Source organism: Haliotis rubra, unplaced genomic scaffold (genome assembly GCF_003918875.1).
Source record: "Haliotis rubra isolate DU_JTF1 unplaced genomic scaffold, ASM391887v1 Scf8, whole genome shotgun sequence".
NCBI lineage: Eukaryota > Metazoa > Mollusca > Gastropoda > Lepetellida > Haliotidae > Haliotis > Haliotis rubra.
In genome coordinates, this window is record NW_025767523.1 from 2,450,867 (window position 1) to 2,471,107 (window position 20,241).

At 41.6% G+C, this 20,241-nt stretch overlaps 1 protein-coding gene across 3 annotated transcripts in view; it reads left to right on the top strand.

Moving 5' to 3' along the window:
• The window catches only part of LOC124261388 (receptor-type guanylate cyclase Gyc76C-like), a 175,287-nt gene that overhangs the window by 119,162 nt on the left and 35,884 nt on the right, over positions 1–20,241 (top strand). For all 3 annotated transcript variants that reach the window (XM_046695701.1, XM_046695700.1, XM_046695699.1), the window contains 5 exons: positions 1,763–1,877; positions 4,478–4,633; positions 6,019–6,123; positions 12,414–12,485; positions 18,836–18,998. In XM_046695701.1, coding sequence (XP_046551657.1) covers positions 1,763–1,877; positions 4,478–4,633; positions 6,019–6,123; positions 12,414–12,485; positions 18,836–18,998 — 611 coding nt within the window. The remainder of the gene's footprint in view (positions 1–1,762; positions 1,878–4,477; positions 4,634–6,018; positions 6,124–12,413; positions 12,486–18,835; positions 18,999–20,241) is intronic.

The window sequence follows — 20,241 nt, forward strand, 5'->3', positions numbered from 1 at the left end:
TCTAAGGACAAGCATGGTTTGCTCAAGAATAATTCTTATCCTGATATTCTCGGGTCTTAGATTTTTTAACAGTGACATTGTTTCACACAGGGAATGCAGGTTAGTTGGGTTGAGTGAGAAGTGATTTACGAGGCCTTTAGCGAGATGACGGTATGGGGCACCAAACATGGGCTTCCAGTTTGAAAACTGAGCCAGCAGCGTTGGATAGTCAAGCTGTTTCGATTTCGATTCCCTGTTCCATGGAACCCATTGTAGTAACATCTGCTGGACTAAGGATGTGATATTGTTAAAAGAGGGGCAAAACTTTGGCATTGCTTCAGGACGGTGCAGTGGAGTTGTAGGTTAGGACCGAATGTTATTCAGATATTTTTATCTGACAAATCAGATACCTCTCTCCATGATAATCAGAACCTGAGGTCGCTTCCAGTGAAATGTCTCATCAGCCAATCAGTGTTGAGGTTTCTAAATTCTCGGTACAAGACAGCGAAGCATTCAGATAAGTGTAACCGAGCTCTGCATCTCGAAAACAAAATTAACTGTCAGTTCCGAATGGAAATAATATTTTAGAATATGTTATTGGGAGTGCTTAATACCCTCTGACGTTTCTGAACGCGATGACATATTAGGCCCAAACGAGACCAAAGCCGAAGTTTGAAGTTAAAGTTCTTCCCCTGACGCATCCCTGTATGGAGGTAGTCAGGTCTTCACGAAGTGAGATATCCAATCCGAGTAAAAAAATGGCTTTTATTCTAGACGTAAAATTCGTAATTCACGACAGCTGATTGTGAATAGCAATTCTACAAAGAAATAGAAGAACGCGTTTTGTAAGTCTTATACAATTCCCTTTATGACTGAAGAAAGATGAAGCACGATCCCTCGAGTCTGAGATAAAAATAACCGTTACGTAATATGTAAGCTTGATATACAACACACTTAACTTAACAGCGAAGACGTATTGTAATAAATGAAGAGCACGGTAATCTGCGAGTATAATGCTCGACTCTGTACATTGACGCTAGTCAGGATGGCATGTATAACGACTGTGTTATACAGTTGCATGATGTGTGAATACAGATATCTATATATACATATGTATGTACCGTTATGTGCTCTTTCTCTGTCGGCGGCGGGCATCGGTGGTACGTCTCCCGCGATTTATGTGATGCAATAACGCTGGGTGACCAACAGAAACTATTGCTTTCTCTGACATGGATCGTTGTCTCTGGGGCACATATATGTATCCCTTTGTATTAGAAGTGATTTGTAGATTCCTTGTGCCCTTTATGATGTCCCGTGGGACGGTTAAACCTAATGCTATGAATAATATTCAAGTCTTTCGTCTGACATAGCATATTTCAAAGTATATCATTTTGGGAAGGTTGAAAGCTATGTCTGTGGAGACTTGGTTACTGAGAACGAGGATTCAAATTTCTAGTTTTATACGATCATGATCTTTGGTCTTCCGGCACCATGAATGTGCTCGGGTTTTGTCGAAGATGTAGAAGTTTTAAAAAATTAAAATCTCAAAAACTTAGACATTCCTTCCATATTGTTTTGATATTGAGCTGCACAACTTAAACGATGTCCAGAGCAGCGTAAAACCCAACTACGAACTTCACAGCTCTGGTAGTGAGCAACACGTATGCCAAAGTAGGGATGTAGGTCTTAACCGAGATTTACCAAGACGTAATTGAATTACCTCCCTTCCTTAAACAGAACTCGAGATTTAGATGTAATTGAGTTATCTCCCTTTTTGGAACAGGAACTGGCGCTACGAGCAGGAGATTGCTGGTCTGCTGTGGAAAATTGACATCAGTGAGCTGAAGACTGGCCACAACCTCCATCAGTCTGTGGACAGGGCCAAGCATGGAAGCCGGGTAGGATTACTAAGAGACCACTGGTCACTTATACATAGCTGTGATTCACTATTTTTCACTCACGTTAGAATCGGTAGACTGCTAGACCGAGACTGCTAAATTGTGCCGAGGACAAGCAAAGGTGTCTCACTGACAAGTAGCATTTAATGCTATACTTCTGAACCAGTTCTAAGTGCTTCAGTTTTGCCTTAAACTGGACTTAAATATAACTGTTTGAATGTAATACAAGAGGCTGTTTGTTAGCATTGACCAATCAGCACCTTTGATAGTACAGGAATATTGGAGGGGAGGTTACAGTAAGACGAGCATGTTGTAGAATATCGTCTAAAAGATTAGCTGACCCAAGTTCGACTCCGTGGGAATGGACGAAAGTGTACATGAATCCCTTTCTTCTATCAACTGAGGGCAATGGGGAAGCCTAGAGGTTACAGCGTTCGCTCCTCACACCGAAAAGCAGAGTTCGATTACACATATAGGTACAATGTGTGAAGCTCATTTCGAGTGTCCCCCGCCGTGATATTACTGGAATATTGCTAAAAGCGTTATAAAATTAAACTCACTCATATCCCCAGCAGCGTAATGGCCGGAATGTTCCTAAGAGCGCCGGAAAAACTTTACTCAATGAAACCCATAAAGACCTTTCTGAAATATCAAGACCTAATCATTATCCAACAATGGGCGGAAATGGGAGTCAGTGTTAAGTGGAAAAGCCTTTTTAACGATCTCAAAACTAAACCCGATGTGAACTATTAATTACATTTCAAAACATAGTCCACGTGATCAGTGACAGTTTGCATGACATTGTGCCTCTAATCATTTTCTTCGTTCTGATTCAAATATTAAGATATATTCTAATCTCATGTCTGATCCTCGTATGTTTGTTGTGAATCAAAACCTTTGAGAAAATACCTTTGAAAAAAACACATAAACATTGAGGGGTATACTCAGCCTGCTTTGATGTTCGCTGCAATCAATTATCCTCATGAATAGTCGATACCACCACAGTATGGGGTTCCTGGAATGTTTTACGTGTAATTGTTTGTATGGTGATTCCACTCGAGTAATGGTAACGTCCTCCGAGAATAGTTACCAATGTTAGCAGAAATCTGTTTTCTTTTATCCATCCTAATGGACGGATCGATCTATATTCTGGTGGTCATCATTGAGTTAAACGTCGAACACTTTTCGGTCACTGTTCGAAGAGGTAGTTCCGAATTTCATATTTCTAAAAAAAAATCTTTTCTGAATTCAGTAGATATTACCTCTTTTATTTTTTCATTCAAAACGTCCTACATTTCGAGCGAACAGTTCGTTGTTGATGGGAATTTAGTTTGTCTTGATTTTAGCTTTTTCGTTTAGGGGTGTTTGTTGTCATACTTGGTTGGGTGGATGGTTGGGTAGGTAGGTAGGTAGGTAGGTAGGTAGGTAGGTAGGTAGGTACTTAACGAGAGCTGTCCTCACCATAGACGCAATGCAGCCGTTGCACCAATATAACTTCACGGACCTACACCTCATTTCTCCGATTCCTATAAATTACACCGAAGCATATTGAGGACGAGTGTTGTCGCCACATGATAAATCTGGCCATTTGGTGTACCAGTTACTCGTGTGCGTAAATCAGATAACATTCATCATTGATCTATCTCTGGAGAGAACGCCTTGTGTTGACATGATGCCCGTCTCGTACTGGTATTATTTGTTTCTTTAAGTCGCTTGGTGATGATGCAGTTTCTTATCTTTGCTTACAAAGTGTTTATTTTATTTGGTGAGCATTAATCAGAAGACTTATTGTTATTTATCTAAAGGAGCTAACGGTGTTAGGTCATGATAGGAACCTCCTTTGCTGAAATTAGATTGGGCGAGGAATCTGGGCTCGTATTGCATGGGTAATAAGATGTTACTCTGTCACGCTTTTAGGTATAAATTGGGTTATCTTCATAACCAGAAACTCCACGTTCGTCTTTTGGTTATGTTATCATTCCTGTATACAAATATATTATAAACAGCTGTGTGTTTTTATGTATGCTGAAAGTATTCGTGTCAATTCTCAGTACGTGGTTTGAGATTAATCAGCAGCCTTGTCCTCTTCCTGAATGTTATTGAGGGTTATATTTACACCTCATGAAACCTGACCTAGTTCCGTGATATTGGGAATGTGAGTTGGGCCGAGTTGGAGAAATGGTGTGAGAGAGTATGATTTAGTGAAACAGTTCGAGAAAGAGAGAGATGATAACGAACCATAGCGATGAGGATGATGCTCGTTCAAAATTGCCTCTGTTCACCCAGCAGAAAATGGGTACCCGGTGAAATAGGTGAGACTATTAACCTTCTAGCGCCTAACACGCAGCTTGGTTTATCCGGGGTAATAATGATCAGATTGTGCACTTTCATTCAAGAACTATACGTCATGAAAGGAACGTCATTGAACTGCTAACGATTAATTGATCAGGTAGAGTTGTGACCTTTCGCTGACAGAATCCACAGCAACCGACATAATTCCCCTCTGTCCTGCCCCCTTCATGGGTTTGAGGGCAAACTTCATGAGGTACCCCACCTACCTCAGCTCACCCCGGATCATTCAATGCATATGTCTGTTTCAGATGACCCTGTGCAGCCAGCAGTCCTTCGACTCAAAGCTGTCTCTGAATCAGCTGTTCGCGCAGACCGGAAGTTACAAGGGGCAGGTGGTCGCTCTGAAGATCTATGAGCTGAAGAACTTTGATGTCAACCGGAAGATGAAGAAAGATATGAAACTCGTAAGTTTCCCGCAGACAATGGAATATTTTTTCGTTAAATATCCATGACAAGATGTCGAAAATACGACATGTTGCAATGATACTGCACGGTATATCTACTGCACATTCAGCATCGAGGATCTGATCCTTAACGTGTCCCTAGTTACCCGTGAAATTAGTCAAACTCAGTTTGAAATTTGAGTAAAACCTAGTAACACATCATCTTGCATCACGAGAAATGTCCATACAAAGCAACATATGCCAACACGTGATAATGCACGTGAGAATATTAAGGACAATACATGACATCACATGACCATACACTCCGCATACACATGATAATACATAACAAAACATGGCAGTACATTCCCATTGGAGAGAATACATGGCAATACAAAACTACATGACAATTCATTACCTTACGATATCATACATGACCATACATTACCCTACGATATCATACATGACACTACATTACCCTACGATATCATACAGGACCCCTACGATATCATACATGACCATACATTACCTTACGATATCATGCATGACAATAGATTACCTTACGATATCATACATGACCATACATTACCTTACGATATCATGCATGACAATAAATTACCTTACGATATCATACATGACCATTTACCTACGGTATCATACAGGACAATAGATTACCCTACGATATCATACATGACAATACATTACCTTACGATATCATACATGACAATACATTACCCTACGGTATCATGCATGACCATATCATACATGACCATACATTACCTTACGATATCATACAGGACAATGACATATCATACATACAATACTTACGATATCATGCATGACAATAGATTATCCTACGATATCATATATGCTCATACATTACCTTACGATATCATACATGACAGTTATTTAGATACATTCCTTTGTTAATTTGTGATGACGTTCCCTGCAGCAGATGTCCTGTATATAGGATGTCCAGACTAACAGGGTGTTACTGTTTTGACAGGCTCAAACACCTGGGACACGTACATTTCGAAATGTTAATTACATATAATGATGAAGTGTTGTTTTTCTTGTTGTTTCCCACTGGGGACCAATAACTGTACCGTTTGCCCCAACGTCTTGAATTCAGATTCAATCTACTAATCATTGAACTAGAAGAATTCGTTATTATCGTTGCAGAAATTATTCAGCGGTCTCCATGGCAACATAAACACCATATTCAGTCGTTATATGAATAATAAACATGCTTCTTTTTAACCTTTTGTTATATGGCTGATGAACGGGGAAATAGTGCGTCACCTAATCGATAGAAAAAACATGTCGGTGTCTGATACACAATCGTTGCTTTAAGTCATTATTACATGCCAGGGGAGGTTCAGATTGTGTGTGTTTTATTGTTTCAGATGCGAGATCTGAGACACGACAAGGTGAACGCCTTCATCGGCGCCTGCATCGACCCTCCCTGCTTCATCATCATAACAGAATATTGCAGTAAAGGAAGTCTTCAGGTAAACCGCGTTACTAAGACAACGACTTATATTATGATCATCATCATCATTAAAATTATATTATTTTTGTTAGGATTAGGGGTGTACTGCAGCGACATTGGTTGAAACACGTTGTTAGATGGAACTGGTCCCAAAATTCTTCTTACTTTGTACTGCATATGAATATTATTTTCTTCATCCCAAATTTAGAATGAGTGAGTTTTACGCCGCACTCAGCAATATTTCATCTATATGGCGGCGGTCTGTAAATAATCGAGTCTGGACCAGACAATCCAGTGATCAACAGCATAAGCATCGATCTGCGCAATTGGGAACCAATGACATGTGTTAACCAAGTCAGCGAGCCTGACCACCCGATCCCGTTAGTTGCCTATTGTGACAAGCATGGGTTACTGAAGATCAATATTCTAACCCGGGCTTTCACGGGTCCCCAAATTTGGAAAACGTATCATTCAAATTAATTCAGATACCATCTCACTACGATTTAGTTTTTATCACATTAAGGTGAGGTGAAATTGGGTTTTACGTCGTGCTTGAGAATATTTCGCTCATATGACGACGTGCATGCGTGTGTATGTGTATGTGCGGCTGCTTGTACTAGCCCAGACTGAAGCTCGTTTTATAGTGCTAGCCCACTGAGATACCACGCCGCAGTGAAGCATGAATACCCCACTCAGACACATTATACTGACTCCGAGCCGACCAGTCCTTGTTGTACCCATTAATGCCGAGCGCCAGGCAGGGACCAACAAGTACCATATTTTAACGTCTTTTGGTATGACGCGGTCGGGGATCGAACCCGCGCCGCGACCTTCCGCTCTCCGGGCGGACGCTCTAACCACTACACCACGGAGGCGGTCATCACATTAAGGCGATAACGGTATCACATGAAGCATATGACGTCAGAGCAAAGAGTTGACGCAGACAGAGGGAAAGGTCATACACTGCTGATAACATTTGTATTTTATATTGTCTATAATGTGTGATAATGCCGTGCTAGAATGTGGCTAAAAACGGCGAAACACTTACTCACTCACTCACTCACTCACTCACTCTGTGCATATAGGCCCGTGAATTGGTATTCAGCAACCCATTTCTACTCGTAGAAAGCGACTAACGGGATCGGGTGGTCAGGTTCGCTGGCTTGGTTGACACATGTCATCGTATCCCATATTTGTAGATCCATATACATGATGTTGATCACTGGATTGTCCGGCCGAATATTTACAACCCGCCGCCTTATAGCTGGAATATTGCTGAGTGCGGTGTTATACAACATATGATTCAACTTCATTATGAATAACCATTGTTTTCACTTGTGGGCATTAAGTACTGAGTATTTGATGGCCTGATATGTAAGACTGACGGCGTCAGCGTTCAGCTTGGAACTGCCTTATGCAAACTGAACATCTGCGTTTTGGACGTGCGTGAAATATTTACCGTTAGATGTACATTCTATTGCATCGTGGGGTGTCGATTAATGGAGAAGATTCTAAGCACGTCGACGTTATTGCGAGGGAGTTACTCTTCAGTCAGTTTCACACAGAAAGTAAATACAAATCTTTATGTAACGTCAGTAACGTGTGAGGTGAGTGAGTGAGTAAGTGTTATGAAAGGCCACATTAAACAGTATTCAGTGATATGACGCTGAGCCCAAAGGAAAGCAGGTGGAGGTCTTACCACGTACATGAGAGCCACGGGCAAGATACTGACAAACAAAGGGAGATAATTTGGACGTTTTGGCAGTCGTAAGCTAACTGACTTAGGCCTGGAAAGCTAATTGTCGTGCCTTCGTCGACCGCGAATTGTGTCTCCTTTGACTGCGAGGGAGAAAGATAAACGATATACCGGCACTTTTTTCACTATTTTACTTATTACAATTCATGTACTCACCGGCATCTAACATTATCATTACGTTTGGCCCAGTAGGCTAAGGCGCTGCCTTTGGCTCTGCAGAGTCATCTGAACTAGGTTTGAATCCCATATTGGTACCAAACCCGTGTTTTTCTTTCATATATATCACGTCGAATAAGCAAACACCATGTCTGACAACCGACATTGTAATAAAGTGTGGGGAACTGTTTTACAATGTTTGATTGGTTGTGTTTGGTGGTAATCCTGGTAACTAGAAAGATTTTCCCTTCATAAAAATAAGTCAAACCAGTCCCAACTCCCCCTCAAACATGTTTTAGGCGGCCTTAGGACTACAGATCCCAGTAACACAATAATATAATTCATAGATTTTACGAGTCAATATGACTGAATTGTCCGATTTAAGTCAACCGAATTCTCTGCACGACTGTAATGCAATCCTTCTTCGGTCTAATAGCACCGTCCAAATGGACATTATAATTGGAAACTGAACATAAAGAATTTCACCGGGGCTTCCTCCTATTTCGTATGATGGAGCTGGTGGACTATATGAATTTATTCCGGGTTAGCGTGATGCAATATTTTGTTATCGCGCTGTCTGAGTAACGCGACGTCCCAGCAATTCATCAGTAAGACAATGCCACTGAAAATGCTGGAATGAAATGCCTCTGAGAACACTAAACGAAAAATCTGCTTTTGCAGGCTTTAAAATAGCACTGAAAATGATTTTTCAAAATTTCTTCGTAGACAGAACGTTCTTTGCAATGACGATACCAAAATTTGTTGAAAACGTTGGGAATGTGTAGATTGCAATGTGTTGTTTAGTTTGAATGTGTGAGTACGTGAGTATGGTTTTACGCCGCTTTTACCAATATTCTTGCAATAGCACGGCGGGGACACAAGAAATGGGCTTCACACATTGTACCCATGTGGAGAATCGATGGTTTGAATGAACATGTAGGGAGTGCAACATATTGGTTTCAACTGAATGATGGTATTTCTAGAAATCTTGGAAAGAGAATTTACTCTAAACATTTTGGTAGAATTGACCTTGTAGAATATTCTTTCCCTGGTACACGCGACGCATAAGTAATACACATATCATGTTATTAACGCCATGTGTAGACCGATGTTCTTTTGAATTTTCAAACTGGTAAATGTGTGATCACCTTAACTATGTTTCTAAAATCAAATTGAAGAAAATGTCAAGTGAGTGAGGTTATGTTGTATATTTTAGGGGATGAATGCATCTTTTCAGATTTCAGATTTGGTACACTACTATTTTCAATATTATAAAACCTCAATGCCAGAGAATAACCAGTCTGACTATATCTGCCGAAACAGAATCATTAGGCGCAAAAGGAAAAGGTTATAGGTATGGATATGGATATGACAATCAGGGCTGTCACCTGGTGTTAGCGAAAGGTAGCACACGCCTATCTTATAATTATAATCATAATATCGTAGGCACAAGCATGAAAAAAATATTTGTTTGATACCAAATGTCGCACATCTGCACTCTGTCCATGTGACGGTGGCCTGTGGAAATATAGTGTATGAACAAGAGGTTTAAGAAGCATATGTGTGTTATGCTGCGGGTTTGGGGAGGGTAATTTTAATGTCCCTACCCAAACATAAGCAATATCTATCTTTTATCAACCTGTGAAGATCCGCGTAGAATTGGTCTTCAGTAGCCCATGCTTGTAAGAGGCGACTAACTGGATCGGGTGGTCAGGCTCGCTGACTTGGTAGACACATGTCACCGTATCCCAAATGCGTTGATCGATGCTGATCACTAGATTATCTGGTCCAGATTCGATTATTGACAGACCTCAGCCATATAGTTTGTGTATTGCTGAGTGAGGCGTTAAACAACAAACAAACCAATTTATTTTCTTTCAAAAACATTAAACATGCCCAGCATTTCATCTGTAACAGAACTGTTCTATTTCAGAGCAATCCGCCTCTGCGGAGGATTTTCGGAATTATTAAACAAGAATGTTAAATTCAGATTGAATCCGTAGTTTTGAAGTTTCTTTAACAAAGCTATCATGTTTCAAACACTCCATGTCAAACATTAGTCATGTTTCCGTCCCTGTTCTGTTGAATACCAATAGAGAGAAATGACCGAAACGAATCCGTTGGGCCACAATATATCAGAATAAACGTCACGATCATATCCGAACAAATAATTTCTTCCTCTCGCATGTGTCTAAATCACATCTCAATGCTTTAAATTTTCCCAGTCCAGGAGATTTGATGTTAGTGGAGGTGATTCAACTGGAACTGACGTCCACAGCTTAAAGATTCAACACTCATCGTTTTTGCTTTAATGAACAGACAACGTAGCATTATGATCGAAATACGATAACCCTGCTTCATCTCTAACCATTAACCTTCGTGATATACTTTAATAACTGGCTTTGGGCTACATCTGCCCATCAGCATCCATCAACCGTTATAAGGTCACGTGACACCCATCCATTCAGTGATGCAGGTTGAGAAACTCAAACGTGTGAAAGATCGGAGTTTGTTTTTACTCCACCGTTACCGTTATAAATCAACTGAAACTAGAGAGATAACGATATAACTCCAGTTGTTGCTGTTTTTGCATGTGTTTATTACCTTTATCTGAGCTAAAGACTGGCGCCTGGGTCTCACAGATACATGCGATTCCTATTTGGCGGTTATAAAAAAGGGTTGAATGTACCATCGAGATTTATGCCGCCGCAGATAAGCGTGATATATGGGACACGCCAAGCGCTGGGCAATCATGCTATGCAAATTCTTATTTCATTAAGATTTGTCAGGCATTAAAACCTTCCCGTACCTAGACGCATTCCAACGGTTGTGTCCTTATTCCGTATTTAAGTGAGTATTATTTTACGCCGCTTTAGCAATTCCATCAATACAACGACTGGGCTTTAGAAATTGGTTTTACGGACAGTACCAACTGTGTTTTAGAGAAATTAAACAAATTCAGGAATTATTGACCAGATCGACCCGTGCCCTTTCCGTTTCAGATTGCGTTCCGAATGCACCTTAATGACTTCTTTTTATATCCTTCACTATGCCAGTATTTTAACGTTACCAGCGCCACAGGGGATGAGCGACTGTGAAAGCTGTTACTAAGAGAGTGTATTGACTTAAATCGTTTTGAGAAAATACCAAAAATGTTTTGTAAACGTTATTTCAAGGCTTTGGATTACCAGAAGTTCGTGTCTGCTTTTACAAACAGAATTAAAGTTGTAGGAAATTTATTTTATGTATGTCAAATACTTTTATTTCGAGCTTTTGGGTGAGTGGAATTGAAATGGATAATAAGTAAAGTCTATGCGAATATGCCACAAGCATGTGTTAATCACTACCACACCAGGTGTTCGGGGAAAGATCATACACAAACACTTGCAAAGGCAACGCAGTCGTCTTTATAGCGAAGGTTGGAAGTTGCATCTACATCATTTTCTTACTGATGCCTTCACGTCACCCGTAAATCGTTCTGAGAGCTTTACTGAGGCCTTAAATGTTGTGAATCTAACGAGAACGATAAGACGCTCTTTGAAATCTTAGTAGAATCTGTACCTCAACTGAACCTCTAAAACATATTGACGCCAAATGATGGAACTGGTGGGATGTACATCGACACACTGAGATAGTTGAATATTGACAATGTAAGGTTGAAGTCATTCCTCTTGTCAACAGTTTTGTGGCTTCTATATTACCACGCTGATTTTAGGAGGTTCTCAACAGATGAGGCGTAGCTATTTGACTGTTATGATTGAATGACCTCATTTCTTCAATATACTTGAAGGTTAAGAAAATCTCTTGAACAAAGTGGCGTGTCTTTATTATGCCAATTCCTGCAGAAATTTCCGATTTCTTTGCGTGAAGAATCAGCGAGGAGACACAGTTCCTTAGGGGTGCCTACTTATTTGGAAATGTAACTTAAAGTTATCATAAACAGCTTAGCATGCAACATATTGTTTTCTCAATGAACAAAAAAACGTTCCTGACAAACTGTCCAGAGCCTTTAGAGATAATGATGTAACTCTTTTGACTAAGGAACGAAGACTAAATAAACGTTTGTCTGTGGGATGGGGATGTTTAAAGTTAAAAAACGAAACTATTTGACAGAACTGTTTTACTTGTACTCATTCGACGGATTGTTTCTCGAAAAGAGGCAAAATGGTGTCGGGTTTTTCTCCAGGCCATATTACAAAATATCAAAAATCAGTATCCTCCCCAAACCGTAACCTCACCCGAAACCTCATTATTTGCATATCCCTTCATCCTTTGTGATATTCTATTTAATATTTAATATGTTTACCTGTTTATGTATGTGAAGAAGCCTATGCTACATGCTTCAGTCATCAGATTTAGTATGGAAGGTGATTGTCTGATGCTTTTGTTCCTTGCAGGACATCCTGGAGAATGAAGACTTGAAGCTGGACGACATGTTCCTGGCCTCGCTCATCAAGGACCTTCTACAGGTAACTTTAAACTTATAGTCCCTGGTGAGCTGCAGGTACCCCATCCACTCGCCAGGTGATTGTTCATTATCAGTTTGTACATATGGCATATCTAGTCACAACCAAGATACAGTTTTCATTTGCGATCTGAAATCCTTGTTCAGTTCTATTTCGACGTAACAAAGTAGTCGTTTTCGTTAAATATAATAAACGAACAAGGATTATATATTTCAATAAGCACAGGCCAGGGAGACATTGAGAAACTGGTATGAAACGATGAGAGAGAGAGACAGAGAGGGCTGTGTGTGTGTGTGTGTGTGTGTGTGTGTGTGTGTGTGTGTGTGTGTGAGAGAGAGAGAGAAGTGTGTGAGTGACCCATGTGGGAGATGGGAGAATCGAACCTGGGTCATCGGCGTGAGGAGCGAACGCTTTAACCACTAGCCTACCCCACGCCCCAGAGCGAGAGGGGGTGGTGGTGTGTCTGCACTGGTCTGCACTGAACAAATTATACATTTCAGCATGCGCACGTTTCTAATCTGCTATTCCGTGTTCTAATCGTTACATCTGAAATTTAACAGTGTCACTTCGAAAACCTTCCTTAAATGGAATCTTATAATAGCGTTTTAGGGGGAGTCAGAATTCGATATTGCAGATGTAAGATGTCTTAAAACTTAAAGCCTTAAGTTTGCAACCCGGTATGGGTATGCAACCGCCGACCTTCCGCTCTCCGGGCTGACTCTCTATCCACTCCACCACGGAAGTAGTCAGGGTATGGAACCGCCGACCTTCCCCTCTCCGGGCTGACTCTCTATCCACTCCACCACGGTAGCAGTCAGGGTATGGAACCCGCCGACCTTCCACCACGCTCTCCGGACCTTCCGCTGAATCTCTATCCACTCCACCACGGAAGCAGTCAGGGTATGGAACCGCCGACCTTCCACTCTCCGGGCTGACTCTCTATCCACTCCACCACGGAAGCAGTCAGGGTATGGAACCGCCGACCTTCCACTCTCCGGGCTGACTCTTTATCCATTCCACCACGGAAGCAGTCAGGGTATGGAACCGCCGACCTTCCACTCTCCGGGCTGACTCTCTATCCATCTCCACCACGGAAGCAGTCAGGGTATGGAACCGCCGACCTTCCACTCTCCGGGCTGACTTTTTATCCATTCCACCACGGAAGCAGTCAGGGTATGGAACCGCCGACCTTCCGCTCTCCGGGCTGACTCTTTATCCATTCCACCACGGAAGCAGTCAGGGTATGGAACCGCCGACCTTCCGCTCTCCGGGCTGACTCTCTATCCACTCCACCACGGAAGCAGTCAGGGTATGGAACCGCCGACCTTCCGGGCTCTCCGGGCTGACTCCACTCTCCGGGCTTATCCATTCCACCACGGAAGCAGTCAGGGTATGGAACCGCCGACCTTCCGCTCTCCGGGCTGACTCTCTATCCACTCCACCACGGAAGCAGTCAGGGTATGGAAGCGCCGACCTTCCGCTCTCCGGGCTGACTCTTTATCCATTCCACCACGGAAGCAGTCAGGGTATGGAACCGCCGACCTTCCGCTCTCCGGGCTGACTCTTTATCCATTCCACCACGGAAGCAGTCAGGGTATGGAACCGCCGACCTTCCGCTCTCCGGGCTGACTCTTTATCCATTCCACCACGGAAGCAGTCAGGGTATGGAACCGCCGACCTTCCGCTCTCCGGGCTGACTCTTTATCCACTCCACCACGGAAGCAGTCAGGGTATGGAAGCGCCGACCTTCCGCTCTCCGGGCTGACTCTTTATCCATTCCACCACGGAAGCAGTCAGGGTATGGAACCGCCGACCTTCCGCTCTCCGGGCTGACTCTCTATCTACTCCACCACAAAAGCAATCTATATGAGTTTGTAAACACTCAAAATAGTATATATCGCAACGATGGCAAGGGTACCTGGTACAGACTGATGTGTCTCTAAGAACCTTTCAATATCAGGCTCCCCTGAGACTGGCTCCATCGAGGCTGGGTCCTTCACGCCTGGTGAACGATGACATTGATTTAAATCACTTTCACTACGATATGAGTTTTTGGGACGTTCAGTTAATGACTCAGGGCTATGTCTACGATTAATGATCCTTGTTGGCAAAATACCCACAGAGCCTAGACGTTTAGTTTAGTTAAGAACTAGTGTCAATCAGTATGTGTTTGTAGCATCCAGTAAACCATCGACTTAAATGTTTTTACTTTAAGATTGATATATCAAAGGTAGACAAGAACAGGATTAACTGAATTCCATTAGTTAAATTAATTTTTAAAAGAAAGTAAGAACTCGGTAAGAATAGTTCTATTTTCCATTTAACATTCCATTTAGTATTTGTTTTTAATACTTGTTTCTATTGCTGTTTTTAATCTGATATTACAGTTTAGTTGGTTAAACGATAAATATAAAAACGATCGTGTGAGTTCGAAAACCTTCCTTCAAAGGAAATTAAAATTGTATTTATTCTTTATTTCTATTACTAGTTTAAGTCTGAAAAGAGGAAAGCGATCGATAAGTACAGTGGTTCTCGTTCACTGAGAACAGCTGTTGCCTTGACGTTTAAGGACCCGTGAAGATCGTAAGAAGCGACTAATGGGATTGGGTGGCCAGGCTTGCTGCATGTCATCGAATCCCAATTGCGTAGAACGATGCTCATAATGTTGATCACTGGATTATCTGGTCCAGACTCGACAAGTGCAGAGTGACAAGTTTATTTGCATTTGAGATCTCACGTCCCATAGTGCTAAGATACAAACAAAAACCATACAGTGCGCAAGATATCTTGATATATAATGCAAGACTACTTAACATGGTCAATTTCTTTTAAGGAACAGTGATATCTTCTTTATAAGACCAGAACTTGTTGTTGACAAAAACGAGACAAATTTATCATGGGAGGGATTCATATAATAATATATGGTGGTATAAACATTTCTCTTCTTGTCTTATAATGAGGACATAACAAAAGGAAGTGGAATTCATCTTCAACAGATCCTAAATTACACATCGAGCACAACAGCTTGTTATGATCTTTCAAACGTTTAAAACATTTGATTTATGCGATGCACAGCGAAATTTACAGTACACGCTTAAGAGATCCTTTGACGGAAACAGCTCTAATACATACTTCTCAACTCCCAAAAGAGTTTTAATATATATTATTCAAAAGGGGTGACGTTGAAATCTTGAAATGCCAATTTTGATGCCCAATATATTTACATCTCTGTGTAAACATGGACTGGAAAATCTTGACATTACCACATTGTTGGCTATTCCAAACAAACAAACCCGAATACGAATATGTGAAACCCAACAAAGTTAACCTTGTTCATCGAAGTGTTTCAACATTTCAGAGCAGGCCCTGGGATATCTCGACCTGTCCATATTAAGTAATCTACACCAATAGCTAATACAACGACTGTAGTAATGTACACATAAATAACTTCTACCTACATCTACTAAATGGCATTACTAGAAGTACGCCTAGAAACACAAAGACACCTCTTAAAAGAGTCACTCTACCTCTTTTCTATCGACGGCCTGAACATATATCCCCAAATCTCAGACTCGATTATTTACAGACCGCCGCCATAGAGCTGGGCCGCGATCCACAAAGCGTTCGTAACGTTACGACCTGTCGTAACTCTATAGTGTATCATAGACTTACGAATGTCGTAGCGCTACGAATGCTTTGTGGATCGGGACCCTGGGCCTAGATTTTCGAAGCTCTCTTAGCGCTAAGATGGTCGTAAGTTAAGGTTAATATATGGCACTTACGACTATCTTAGCGCTAAGAGAGCTTCGAAAATCTAGGCCCTGGAATATAGCTGAGTGCGACGTTAAACAAGAACCAACCAAATCTAGAGGTTTAAGGAGCCGCAGTCCTGTGCAGAGACGGTTATATATCCTTCACATCCAGGGTTCTAATTTAGTCTTGGTGTTTCGCCCAGATCCTAAACGTCTAAGTCTTTCCATATCGTCCCATACAAAGCTACGTGACATTTAGCCAATGAGCTGAATTTCCAAGGCTGTCATATGTGCAAGAGACATATTTCGAATACGGGAAACTAAATTTACAACACGCTTATGACGAACTGACGGATATAGCTAGCGAACTCTTCTTTGTCATGGCCACTTGCACATGACGGACAACGGTTATGTCGAACTAAAAGCAATGGTCCCTTTCCATTCATAATAAGAATAGTTCACCGTATATAATCGCACTGGTGGTAGGGGTAGCCTAGTGGTTAAAGCGTTCGCTCGTCACGCCGAAGACCCGGGTTCGATTCCCCACATGGGCACAATGTGTGAAGCCCATTTCTGGTATCCCCTGCCGCCATATAGCTGGAATATTGCTAAAAGCGGCGTAAAACTAAACTCACTCACTGGTCCTACCAGTCGCTGTATTCCCTCTTGATGAATCCCAAACGTGCCTTGATCTGTTGCTTAGAAATAGGGACTAGACCAGACACCGACTGTATGTATTCATGGCCAGTCTCTTTAAAAATTAAATGTTAGTGTCCGCTACATCTATACAAGGACATCTATGCAAGGCCATTGTGTATTACCAAGATTGAAACACAGTTCACATTAGATGGGGGAACGTAATGTATATTCACCCGTACATCATTGACGTGGCGTTTTCTCTTTCAGAATACCCAATCAAGCTAACCGCATTTTACATTCAACACACCCATCATCAAATTCACCCTACCCTCCCAAACAGAATTATGGGCAGCTTTCTGCGATTGTTTATATTTCTGCATGCAAAACATTCTCAGTTCCCTCCCCTGATTAGACTGAGCTCCGTCTAACAAAGCCACCTTCTGACTGGTTGACACTGATGTTTAAATCCAATCAACTAGTCCAGCCAGCGTGATTTGTCTTCAGCATCCCTCATTTCGCTGTTCCCATCAGGGTTTTTTCGCGACAGATATGTCTGACTAAGAAAACACATTGTGGGACATCGCCGCTTTGTTTGGCAACTATACTTCATTAAAGAATGAGAGTATAACACAAGCGTGCTATCTTTAGAATTTAATCACATATGCTCCACGCGAAAGCAATTAAGATGTCAAAGGGGCGTCTGTTTCTAAATGTTTCCAAACTTCAAATTAGCCTTGTCTCCTGTCATTACAGAACCGCTTCCATTCGATACAGGTGTCTGGTTTCTAAACACGCATCTGGAGGGAATAATGTTAATATACATGGCAAAACATCCCATGAGATTGGTTAGGCGCCGATCTTATTTTCTGGCTCAAAAAAGCCACCATGAGATGACGATGCATTCATCTACATATGTGTCGGAGAGAACACCGCCCACGACATCGCCGTCGGCGTGTTGGTCCTCCCCGTCTGGAGGCGATAACGTTCTTCGTTCAATTCCGTTCATTCAATCGGTTCGACTCAGTCTCATGAGTCAACTCGGCTGGCAGTAAGAGGAGTCCATGTTGGAAGTAGTCCTCACCTCGTGATTTTGACACATATTTTAATGTTTGAATTGTTTCACCGTGTTTGTTTTTCCCAATCAAAGTAAATTCAGGGATCTGTTTTGGGCCATTGAGTATTTACTCTCATGTTTTCAATAACATTGGGTATTTACATTTTAGGGGGACACTCCTTGGTTCCAGTCTACCGATTTTTTAAAATCAACAACTGGACATTTAAAACAAATAGTTCTGTGCTATTTTGGATAACGTCCAATTAGCATTTGTTCATATTCTGCCCCAGTGAATCCAATGTCGCGTAACTTCACAAAGTGATCACTTCACACCCTCATCTGTACATTACACACAGCAGGTGCGCTCATCTATACGTCATGCCTGCATTCAGTCAATAAACAAAGAGATCTGTAAGGACACCCGTACGTGCAAGCTGAAGAAGCTGCATTGGATAAAGTCGACTTTGCTGTTAAACAATGGGGTTACTATATTTCTGTATGCGTGTACAACGTGTAAACTTCAAAAATAACTGGGATGTTGTGTACTGGAGGTACTCGATCAAAGTGAATGTTTTCTATGGTATGATTTATTTTGATGTTTTTTTTTTGGAGGAGTGCGTGCGTACGTGGGAGCGTGCAGAGGGAAGAGGTTGCGCTGAATTTCGGTCGCTGCTACGGAAAACTTCACCGATTACATTTTTCTCGGACATCTTCACATGTTATCGCTGTTAACACTTGAGTATTTACATTGTTAAGGGGTTCGCTCCTTTGAGACCAGTCCATGTATGGTTTTTAATCACCAAGCGGACCTTGTAAAAATTAGATCTAATTCTATGTTATTTCGGGTTACTTATTATTATGTGTCACACAAGTAGTATAACGCACGCTTACGCTACCTATGTCAACAGGGAATGATCTTCCTCCACGACAGCGAGCTGGTTTACCATGGCAACCTGAAGAGTTCCAACTGCGTGGTCAGTAGCTGGTGGACTCTACAAGTGGCCGACTTCGGACTACTGGAGGTCAGGGCGGCGACATACCGGAAAGAGGACGAGCATGCGTACTACAGGAGTAAGTAGTTTAATTTTGATCTCCACTCAGACAAGCTCGGTATTCATTCTTAATCACTCGTGCCTTTTCGGGAAAAGTGACTCGTGCCCCACTCGTGGCCATTTGTCGAGCGAAAAAACAGGCAAATCTGAAAGAACTGTTAACTGTTCCAATATTGACTCAAGAATATTTCCCCCAGATATATTCCAGAAGTCATTCCAGACACTCAAGACTTGAGCTAAATAGACGCAACTGTGTCTTGCATAATATTTTTTTATACAAGATGTATGTAAAACATTAAAATATTCCTGAAAATATCATGAATGTACTTCACGTTTGTCGTATTTACGAACACTTAACTTCATTGAATGCTTTCGTTGCCATTTTCTAAACTTGGTTCCGCAAACGAGCGTTGCATAGAAAGGTCAACTTGTACCACACACCAGACTGGTATAGAATTTCGTCTGTCTGACACACGCCTGTCATTTACAACGACTTGTTATTCAGTATAGTGAAATGACTGTGACTGGTTTCAAATACAAGCTAGACATAAACAAAATAATAGACCGGGACTTTCTTCACAGTACTTAATGAATTCATACGCGCTAATATTGATCGATATGGGTACGCTGCTTCTTCCTGGTTACGGAAAACGGCGAATGGTTACGAATGGCTCGGGGTCGTAAGCATCACACGAAATCAAGCCAGTGTCCATTTTGTGATATGTGTTGTCGTGTAATAGGAGTTCACATGTTCGCCCCGGGTTACTATTACAATGGTAGATGAGATTTGTGTCATGTAATAGTGTTATGGATCTTATGCTTATGATAATGCTTACGCTCATAATGGCTCGTTGTGGATGTAGTCGCAGAAGTGTCCGTAAGGTGTTACTGCAGAGAGGAACAGATATGATTACAGATAATCTCGTGTATCCCATTAGCTGGCTTGCTTGTAGGGATTCCGGTGCCGGTAAGGTTTGGGCCATTTGATAATCTAGAGGGAACCAGAAATTTTAGCGAAAAATATATTGTCCCAGAAAATAAGCGAAAAAAAAGTTTGTTTGCGCCCTAAAATACCTGTGTTTTCGTAAAATCACACTTTTACCTTCCAAAATCTGATTGTGCAGATTAAGTTTAAAAACTTTAAGTCCCCCGTCTTTAGAATATAAAATGGTTGCCTCTAGAATGACATCAGCATCAGTTAGGTTGGCATTACGGCAGACCCATCCCGCCTCGGGTAGGTGGTGTCCCTCCTCGGGACTCTT